Raw genomic sequence first — 11359 nt, 5'->3', positions numbered from 1 at the left:
GCGACGATCACCATTTTGCAGTTTCAAAACATTTCTTAATATTCTGAAGATTTTTCAATATTCACTGTATGCACTTAAAACACATCTCTCATAACATGCAACAGTCCACACAATGCTAGCCTTTTTCACACCCTAATTCCCCTCTTATCCGCTTTTTCCTACTTCCCTACTCATTTTCCTTTTGCAAAAAACAACCCGATAATCTCAGTCCTTGCATGTTAACTGCGTTTTCTGTATTTTTTGTAATCTATCGATCATGATCAGTAAATTCTTCGATCTGTAGTTCAAATGTTGTTGATAGTACTTCTGTCCCTCACACGTTTACCCATGTCTAGTTTTTCATCGCTGAGACTGAGAGCATGCTCCTTAGGAATGTGAGTATGCACTATTTAAATTTTGCGTTTATTATTATTCTCCTGATGCCACTAACCCTTATTCCCTGGATTCGTTAACATTAAAATCTGTATAGTGACCACCCTTTACTGCCGGAGTGCAGCGAGTCTTCGCACTTTTTTGTTTTTTGCTGCGCAATGAGCATTCTTCTGAATGGATACCTGCGCATTACAAACAGACATCATCATCACTGTTCATCTTTCTATTTCGTGATCTTGTTCAGCACAACGAGTTTGCATTGGGCCGAGATATCGCACTCTATAAATTCTCACATAATTATTATTTACATGTATAGTAGGATATGACTTCTTATTTTTGGAGTAACAATCCAGCAGTGGGATAGGGATGACTTCTGGGACATGAGAATTCTGCGGCTGCATACTCACAGTCAAATCATAGAAGCCTGAAGCAACCACGTTTCGAAAAAGGCTGAAGACCCATCTGTTTCTTTCAAAAAAGAATCACTTCTGTCTCTATTTTTTACTTTCCTGGTGTTTTATATATTTGTTCACTTTATTTTTTGTTCTTTTGTTTTTTGTGCGCAATGAGCATTCTTCGGAATGGATATCTGCGCATTACAAATCGACATCGATCATCATCATCAAGCCTGTGTACATTCTCTCTTGACGACGCTGGCCCACACCCTATCCCATCAGTGTGCGCATGCGTTTACGTCACTACCTGCTCCGTTTTGGCTTGCCATATAACTTCTACCTGCAGCGTGGTATTGAGATGATGTCAAGAACGACGTTAGGAATCGCTGCCGCAGGCGCAGGCCTTTGTTTCATAGGCTATTGCATTTATTTTGATCAGAAAAGGAGAAGTGATCCCGATTTTAAGCAGAAATTACGAGAAAGTAAGTATAGTTAAATCAACTGTCTCTGAGAAAATGACAATTATGAGTCGATGTCCACCTCTAATGATCTATCCGAAAATATGAAGTAATTCGCATCTTTGTGCTAGGTGTTTTTAGTGCCATTCTTTTATTATGACCAGGTTATGAAAATTACAGATTTCTTACATTGAATGGTGCTGTATAATCAGTTCTGAAAGAGTTTCATCTCGATGGTCGATGTTCATTTCATCAGATGAACAGGTCATTCTAAGGGTCACATTGCACGTTATAGTATGCATGCAGCTCTTTGAGTTTATCACATACCATGTAAGTGCGTGGATAAACCTAAGAAATTTATTCTTTGCGTATTTGCAGAAAGGAAAAAGTTGAGGCAGCAAAAACAAGCCCAGTCGAAAACTCAGGTACAGTAACAATGAAAGAACTTCAATAAACACAATTTAATAGTTATAGGTCAATGAGCTAACTTGCTGCATTGGACAGCCCGATCATTGAACATTATCAAACGTGGTAAGATAATTTAAAGTTTTAAATGGATTGATTCAGTATCTTTACGTGATGGCATTATGAGTGTTTTTCCATTTTGAAGACTATATGATTTTACTGCTGCAAAAAGAAATTTTTTGAAGTTCATTCTTTGAAACCTATTTTTTGTGCTCAATTTTTAGGACTGTAGTTCTTTGATCTACCTGCTTTAAGCAACAACAACAACAAAATTACACAAAATATTTTTTAATTTTGTTCTTTCCTTAAAGGAAGTTTGGCCTGTGATAAATTATCTTTAAGTTGTGTGGCACGGTGCCTTCATTTTAGGTTTATGTGTATCAACATAAATAGCTTTTTTTTAACAACTCTGTGACATGTCTCGATCGTGGTCTCCAGCATGGTCTGGTGGCGCAACAGTTCGCGCCAGTCACCAGTTCAGTGAGAATTGACTGTCCAGGGTTCAGATCTTGTCTCGGGCACACTGTTCTTTCTCTGCATGTGGTATCTGTTTACAGAGCTGACTTGGTGTGAATCACCCTCCCCCCTCTTTTCCATCAAGGCAGTTATAAGCACAATTTAGTGACATTTTAATTGAGTAAATGTGCTTACAAAACTCACTTCTAAAAAATGTAAAAAATAGCTGTATAAATAAACCTACATTGATTTTTTTAGTAATTTGCTAGTGGAATACTCTGAGCATGAAGTGAAAATATTATATGCTGTCCTATTACATAAACATTTAAGAAGAATAACATAGTTCATTAAATTGTATTGCCTCTGTCAAAAGTTAAACCACAAACCTAGCTCATTGGAGAAATGGCTAGAAAATGTTTTTTAAATAATTGTCAGTTATGCAGGGCTTCTGCTAAGGCTAAATTCTCTTCAGATTTTTAAGGGGTCCCTGTTCTTTGCCCAAATTTGAAGGGGACCCCATGAACGAAAATTGAAGGTGTCCTCCGAACTTTTAATGCGTACTGTACGCAATTTTTTGCGTAAGCAGAAGCCCTGGTTATGTTTTTCAAAGAAAGTGCTCCACCCTCTTTGTGAAAAACCAGTCACTGAAGATTTTATAAGAAGTGCTCTATGCTCCCTGAAATAGGCCAGTAGTAGAAATATTTCAAAAAGAACTGATCAAAAGGAAATATTCTTAAGCCAAAATAAGTAATGCTGAGTAGGGAGGTCTTTCCCCACAAATGTTTTAATCAACAAGACTCAGTTCTTTCTCTGCATGTGACATCTGTTTACAGGACTGGCTACCTTTGCTGTGATCTAGCCTTAGTTGCTGGCTCCATGTAAAATGCCAATTCATCAATTCCTCAACCCCTGCAAGACTCAAAAACATACAATGATACCACTAGTTCAGTTTATTCATTGTTGCTTCCTTGAGGAGTATATGGCCGCAACAACACCTCACTAGCAGACCCGGTTTTGGGCAGCCCCTTTCAGTTGGGCCCATGTGGTTCCGATGTCCTTTGCCTCACTTTCTACTGTTCTTTTCCAAGTCTGCTTCGGTCTCCAAACTCTCTTCTTCCCCTGAGGATTCCAGTCAAGTGCCTGCCTGGCCATGGTGTCAGCTGGTTTGCTCAGGGTGTGTCCTATCCAGCACCATTTGCGCTTTGTGATGTCTTGGCTAGTGGCATTCTGGCTGGTTTTTTTCCACAGGCAGCTGTTGGAGATCTTTTCAGGCCATCTTATTCTAGGTCATATTATTATTATTAGATACACGAAGTGATTTGTTTCCAGGATGTTCTCTCCTAGAAGTTGGATTGAGAGATCCTGCTTGCTGTTGATTCTCATCACTTTGGTCTTCTTTCTTGACCTTTAAGCCAGTCTTCTCAGCTTCCTCTGCTAGCTTACTTAGTTGAGTTTGTGCATGTTGTTGCCAATGAGATAGGAGAATAATGTCATCTGCAAAGTCCAGGTCCTCTAGCTGTTTGGTGAATGTCCACTGGATACCGGTGTTGTTGTCTTTGGTTGTCTTGCACATAATCCAGTCTATGACCATCAGGAAGATTGTTGGTGATAATATTCCGCCATGTCTTGCGCCAGTCTTCACTACAGGAAGAATGATACCGCTACTGATGTTAAAATAGTGTAAATGGCTACAATAGTACCACTTTTGGTGTTAAAATAGTCCATATGGCTCTTTTTGGTCAGACCCCCTATATTCTGGGTGGCCCAGTGGTGCAATAGTACCTGTCACCAGTAAGGTGTGCTGTCCTGGGTTCAGTTATCTCAGGCAGGCTGTTCTGCTCTGCATATGTCATCTGTTTACAGGGCTGGTTGTCTTGCCGTGATATTGTTTTTTTAGGGTACAGCACCAGTCCTATTTCCCTCCCCATCCCAGAAAGTGTGATTATATAATTTTTTGATGACCAGTAGAGGTGAGCATCATCATCTTGAGTTGCTCATCTTTACTGGTGTAAAGCTGAAATGTTTTAGGTTCCCTAAAAGTTATGTGTGTATGATGTGTAAAACATTGACTACTTTTATTAAAACATTGGTAAGAACATGTATAGATTATTCTGTGGGCAATGTGACACACTAATTTGTGTGTAGGTTATACCATATTATATAGAATACTATGTGTCAAGTGGATGGCAATTAAATAATTGCTGATCCTGTTCGCAGCTGCCAGACCTGTCAAGCCCAGAGGCTATGCAGCGCTTCTTCCTTCAGGAAGTGCAGCAGGGAGAGGAACTCTTGGCAGCAGGTATGTTCAGGTGGTCCTTTGAACCTTGGAAGTTATCATTGCCAGAAAGTTTAAGGTAGCAAAGTTCATTAAAATTTCAGTGAAGTACTGGAGGTGTTTACATAAGAAAAGAAGAAAAGTAACAAAACAGAGTGGGTATTTGTTATATTTGCAAAAAAGAAAAGTGTTAATATGCAAAAGCATTGGCTTTTTAAAGTAAATCAGCAGATGATCTGAACACTAGCCTGATTGCTAGCTAAGCTTGTGGCAAGAACGATTTGTGACACTTTTAGTTTTCTATTTTAATGTTAAAATATTTTGTTGGTTCTTGAGTAGAAGAAAGGAAAAAGATGTGTTATCAATAAGGTCTGGTTGGTATGTAACTGCAAGAAAAGGACTTTCTCAACAATGTGTGTCGCAAACATATTTCAAAACATTAAAGATCAGATATTGCATGAGCATTATAGACTTTAGTAGGCATTTGCATAACGACTTAGTTGAGATATTTAGCAGAGTATATCAGCCTAGCTGATGGTGCTACCAAATTTAGTATCCATACAAACAAGAAGGTATAAAACTATCTCTGTTTTTGTGTTCAGGTGACATCGAGAATGGAGTGGAACACCTGAGCAATGCTGTTGCTGTATGTGGACAGCCTCAGCAGCTGCTTCAGGTGCTGCAGCAGACACTGCCTCCTCAGGTATTCCAGCTCCTTATCCAGAGACTGCCTTCAGCAGGACAGGTATGTTAGGTAGTCATTATGATGCTTAACTGTCAACAATGTCAGTTTGTTTGAACTGCTGTAAAGAGATGGTTTGTGTTTCATGAATGTTTCCACAAACAAATTGCTGACAAGAAAGAACCTACATTTGCTATTGATCTGACAGTCAATCTGATGCTCTTGTTGATCAGCAAAGCAACCAGGCTTTTTTCATGTTCTGTTTTTCTGATCCATAGGTATTCTTTATTTGGGATTATCTTGTGTGCTTTTGGCTAACCATCTATATGTCTTAAAAATTATGTCAAAGAAGGCATGGCTTTCATATTACTTCATGCTTTGATGGAACTACCATTGCAATTTCTTCCTGTAAAACAAAAGAGGTCCCATCCTCTCATCCCAGCAAGATACTTCTTGTGTCAGGGAACCTAACAAGATGCTACATTTAGATTCTTCCCGTCTTCTCACCATGTGGTCACAAATTTGTCTTTCTTTATCTACTCTGTTCCATGCAGACACATATATTAGAAAAAAATCCTGAGAGCATGCTCTGACCTCATACACTGTTTTCAGTAATGATTAGTTCCATTGTACTTTTTTTTTACTAGAATAATGGGGAAAAAAGTTTAATATTTTTTTTCCACAGAATGTGCTTTAAAAGCTTATTTTGTAAAAAAAAAATAACTTATATTTTTATACATGTATAAATCATGAGTATTTGATGAGGTGTGAAGTATTGAAATCTTATGAGATATGCTCATTTTGGTGGCCTGATTTGATAACATTTGCAACTTAAATGTTTGCACAGCGTCTCATGATGAGCAGCGCCGCAGCTGGAGGAGGAGATCAGTCAGCATCACTAGAGGAAGATGATTTGGAGTAAACTCCCATGAACCTTTTCCGTTTTGTCATCACTGAAGCCTATAGTCATTGTTTTTGTAACATGTTTTGAAGACCACAATGCTCGTTTCAATTAACAGAGGCTGTAAACATAGTTTAATAGACACAGATTCATACTCTTCACAAGAAAACTTACGCTGTTCAGATTTTACTATCCAAAGTTTTCTAAGCACACAGAAAGGTCTTTTGATTGTTTTCAGATACCAGTTTGAAATTCTTACAGCCAAAATTCCCAATAATTTTATGGCAGTGATATTAAGTATATCCATATTTTTTTTTTTTTTTTTTTTTTTGAAGACTTGCTATTACAGGTGTCATGAAGTAGTGTTGATCATTTCACTATAAGCTGTTTTGCCATTTGGGGTGGTTGTCTCACCAGTTCTGTTATGTTACGAGTGATTGTTTCCATATGTACCCATTGTTAAAAATGCTAGTGTGATAGTTTTTAATACTTTCTCCAGGATTGGAAATACAGCAAAATTCCTGACTCTTACAATTGTTCAGATTTTTTTTGTCCATGTCTGTTTTTTTCCACAAGAGTTCTGTAAGAGTGATGTGGTTTGAAGGAGTGCTTTGTGTACAATCTATGTTTTGCTAAAATGACATTTGAAAATGAGTTAAATTTTTTGTCATCATAATGAATGCAGGGTAAAATTGGGAGAGAATGTGTTGTCAGAGTATATAAATTTCTTCCATTTCTGTGAACAAACTTTAAAGTGATGATGAAGCAGATAAAGAGTGAAATTATTGATGTGTCTGAGGATGCAGAAAGTATCAAAATCAAATCAAAATCAAATCAAAACAGACTTTATTGTCTGCCCAGGAGGACAGAAATTTGTCTTTGCTCACATACCCATACAGACATTTAACACACAGTTAGGAGTAAAAGTGAGGAGTAAAATAGTGTTGATTGCACCAGTCCATCAAGGCAGTGTATGTTTATCCTAACAACAAACCTTGGGTGACCAAGGGCCTAAAGCACTGCTGAACAAAAGAAACATTTGTTCATCACGGGCAGAAGCCCACGACAGAACAGATTAGTACATAGAGAGGACCATGATGCTATCCGTTGGGTGGGCAGAGGCTCTACGAGCATACTAGTTAGTCCGCTTTCAGTAGTTTGCCGGTGGACCAACGAGTGTCGACGAGATTGAAACAGAGGTCGAGTTAGCTCTCGCCATAAACCCGATGTGTCAGAATGCGGCTCGTGGTTACATCTTGAGCTCGCTGGGAAAGGGACCTGCCAGACGTCGAGTGTTGATGCTTCCGCATGACGCAAGAGATACGCCGAGAAAGATCTTGGGTGTCCTAGTGGAGGCGTACGGCGAACGGAAAGATGTCGACATCAGTGCCACAGCAACGTGATGAGGTGGTCGACGAATACGCCGCGAAGCTCCAGAATTTAAGCAGGCGAGGTAGAAGGCGGCGCAGAGCGTCGAAGTGGCGGCGATTGACACCATCTCGGAGGACTGCAGCCCGACCGGTCAGGGAAAGTGACTGCCCCCGTTTTCCGTAACAGGATGACAGGGAAATAAAGTGTAGCTGGCCTGACTGGAAAGTGTCCGACGGCGGAGGTTGTCATTTATGGCAGTTGAGTGATGGCGTTGCTCGACACCGGCAGTGAGGTAACGACGGTCACTGACGAGTGGGCACGAGGGCACATACAGGACTTACAGCTAAAACAAACTCAGGAGTGGCGGTGGTGGACATGTTTACGGCCAGCGTCTGAGGACGTTCCTATCCTGGTGGTCAAGGACCTGGTCGATGTGGTCACAAGTGAGCGCAGGAGTATAATTTGCTGGCTGCTTTTGATACCTTGGACAACAACATTCTTCGCTTCCATGGCTTTATAACTTTATAGATCTCTCTGGGGTCATCATAAAAACAATGATTTTCATCCTACCACATCCAATTGTTTAAGGTTGCAGAAATAACACTTGTTACTGTCGAGTTGTTCCAAGGTTTTGTTCCTGTTCACACCTATGTCCTTTCATTGGCCCATTAGGGATCCATCATTCACCCAATTGCATATGTCCAGCACTACGGACACAGTGGCACGAGAGAGAGAATTTTTTTGAGGGTATATTTTGTTTTCTATTTCTCAGTTGTTAGTCTGTAACTAAAGGACTGAGCTACGGCATGTTGCACGGTGGAGGCATGCTAACTCACCCAAGAAACTGGAAAACTTTCCTTGCTCACGCAGTTGTTGTTCATGTTGGAGGGGACGGAAGGAGATGATTGTAGTTGAAAGCCTGTGTCATTGTCTCCACAATTTTTGTAAGTTCAAAGCATTCAAAGTTTATCACGTACAAACGAAAGAAATGAGTCTGACCGCCATATCATATTTCATCATTTGTACAGAATGGCACACAGTGCCTGCGCGAGTTTACTCTCGTTGTGCAGCTCTCGTGCTTCCTTCTGCACATGAGGCCTCGTTTTGAATAAGGTCCGAGCGAATAAGGTCCATGACGCGGCTGTCTCCCCCAAATCACGTGACTCTCGCATTGCTGCTACCTACTTATATGTCATTATCCTGTCAGAAACTGAAAGTGTGCCCACGGTGTGTCGTGTGCGGAGAGGGAAGCGAAGAAATATTCACCATCGCAGCCTTATATTTGCAAACTGTTCTCTGTTACCCATCACTAATACAAGCCTACAGCTTGTTGGAGAGCTGGACCAGAAAACATTTGCAGGTGTACTGAGGGGTTTCGGTTGTCATCGTCCCTGTCAACACTTTTTTAAACGCCAAATACAGCGGTGTAGAGGGAAATGCCAAGTGTTTGAGCGGTGTGTGTGTGTGACACCGAATGCTGCAGGTGGGACACACACACTAAATGCTGGAGTAGTAAGAAGAGAGAGAGAGATGCTTTATTGGCGATCGTTCAACCCCTTTCTCCATGGTCAGAATTCTCAGTTGCTGAGATCTTTGCACTCTTTACCATAAATTAGGACTTTTGGGTGTGGTAGGGCTTGATCACTTAAGACATGGTACGACAATTTAATATTGAGATAGTAACGTTTGCACGTGACCACCAGAACACCACACACAGCTGAGAACATTTGGGCATTGAGTTGGGATGGTTTTCCTATGCCTGCCACATGGTGTAAGACTGTAAGTAAATGGTGTTTGTCAGATAACAATAGTCGACCAAGCTGATTCGCCCACAGCCCTCAGTCGATTCGACCACCGAGTTCAGCTGTTACCATCCAGTGTAATGACACATTCGTTGATCGTTGTATGGATACAGAAGAAACATTTCTCTATACAAATTAGTCACGTGATACCCGTAGGTCAGCAGCCATTGTTAGCAAGTGTAAAGTAAATGTCAGATGTGGCGCACACGTACATCGTCTCCTAGTCCTCTAGTCTTTTCTCAAACACAGTTTACAGGTTTCCTACATGTACAGCAGTACAGGCAGCAAATCGTACCTCACCTTCGTGCTCTGTTTAATGTTGGGTGTCTACAAAATGCTCTTGCTGTTCAAAAGTCTGTTTTCATGCAGGACAAGTCTTGCTTTTGAGTGTACTCATGCTGTATAAATGTTTTTACTGTGGATTCATTCGGTATTCTACTGAGTGAATGTTCTCACGCTGACTTATTAAGTGATTTCACTGCTGTAATGTAATAAATGTTGTTACTGTTGGGTATATATAATCACTGCATGGATATACCGCTAAATATTTACTCACTGAACGCTGCAGGCACTGTATAAACTCAGTCACCAGTTACCTTATGCAATCTAATCCATATAATGCAGTGGTTCTTAACCGGGGGATCGAACCCTAGGGGTTCGGTAAGTCGGTCTCAGGGGTTCGGCGGAGGTCAAGACACACCCGCAATTCGTGATGACACTAAAGAAGGATTCGGTGAATGTGCATATGAAACTTGTGGGTTCGGTACCTCAAACAATTAAGGTTAAGAACCACTGATATAATGTAATTTATTTAGGAAATGAGTGACACCTGCTGTAATGATTGTGTCTATTCTAGTTGTTGTAACAGATTGAATAGTCATTTTGATAAATTCTTTTTTTTTAACAGTTTGTCAACCTCAAACAGCCAAAGCTTGTAAAACTTCTCCAAGGTATACATCGTGCAAAGAATCTAAACATTGATAATGGCACGTGACCCTCACTGACGCTGATAACTCTACTGTCGAAATCATCGTCGGCCTTCTCTTCTTCAGCTCACCTGTAAATAATTTAACTGGGCCACATGAAGACCATGAATGCGAAAGAATGTCTTATCAGTAGTGAGGAGGAAGCCCAGATTAACGACAGAGGACGCAAAGGGAAAGTTGGATTCATTAACATAGATGGTTTGGGATAATCAAGTATATTTTTGTCGTTTCAAAAGAACTTTTTTTATCAGTTATCTACAATTTGTTTTGTTGTAACATTCAATTTCTTAAATCATATGTACAATGAATAGAGACCGAGAGTGACAGCAACTTCCAGCAGCCTACAACAGTCTTATTTAGTCATGCCCTGAGTTCATCTCAGAGTAGTGTCCATTGAACACACCAGTCACATCTCTCAGTTGCCGAAAAAGGCGTACGACTAACCGTGGAAAGCGCAGCGAATGTCACGTTTTGTTTGTTTGTTTGTTTGTTTGAGTGAAAAGGTTTAGTTTTCCTGTTAAGGCGTATACAATGATACCAGGCCACGCTCCACCCCGTGATACAATCATTTGATGCGCTGAAGTAAGATGCAATCAGTGCATGGTCTGTGACACTGTCACTGACAACAATGATGCTGAATGCAGGATGACAGTGGTTTTGTGTAAGCAAGAAACAGAATGGGTCTATGGACACAGCCTTGCGGAATATCGCATAAAGATGGAACAGGACGAGACAGCTGATCACCAATAACACTCTGAGACCCGTCAGTCAGGAATCAAACCATGCCAGTGTGGTGCCAGAGATGACACCAAGAGTGAGGAGTATTTGAAAAGGGGTAGAATTATATATACATATAGCTACTGCTGTAGTCCTAATGCGGATTTCTGCCATGCAGCTGCATTCTTTAGAAAAGGTGATTCTCTTACCCTGAAGCGGTTCAATTTTTCTAGTTGCTCTCCGTTCATGCAGGTGTCTACTTTTGTTTTGTCTTGTGCATTACTTTGACTTTTGTTTGTACTGATTCCGTATGCATTCGTACTATTGGTAATGTCTTTCAGTTTGTCGTTGCTGCCTGATGAATGTCTCCAAAGCGCAGGTTGTTGCATAGGCCTGCCACCGATAGAGAGGGACATATGTGGTGGTCAGGTCGAAGGGTTTCTCGCAAGATGTTCTCCAAAAACATACTCTAAACAGTA

The 11359-nt window shown here is 40.5% G+C and overlaps 1 protein-coding gene across 1 annotated transcript; it reads left to right on the top strand.

The window, feature by feature from the left end:
* The first annotated feature begins 1041 nt into the window (after nucleotides 1-1041).
* LOC112570192 (mitochondrial import receptor subunit TOM20 homolog) lies at nucleotides 1042-6535 on the top strand. The gene is made up of 5 exons (XM_025248505.1): nucleotides 1042-1249; nucleotides 1604-1650; nucleotides 4364-4445; nucleotides 5024-5166; nucleotides 5951-6535. Exons 1-5 carry the CDS (start codon nucleotides 1057-1059, stop codon nucleotides 6023-6025), a joined length of 540 nt encoding a protein of 179 aa, XP_025104290.1. The 5' UTR covers nucleotides 1042-1056; the 3' UTR covers nucleotides 6026-6535.
* Nucleotides 6536-11359: the final 4824 nt, after the last annotated feature.

Source organism: Pomacea canaliculata, linkage group LG8 (genome assembly GCF_003073045.1).
Source record: "Pomacea canaliculata isolate SZHN2017 linkage group LG8, ASM307304v1, whole genome shotgun sequence".
Taxonomy (NCBI): domain Eukaryota; kingdom Metazoa; phylum Mollusca; class Gastropoda; order Architaenioglossa; family Ampullariidae; genus Pomacea; species Pomacea canaliculata.
This window is presented reverse-complemented; position numbering and strand designations above follow the sequence as displayed.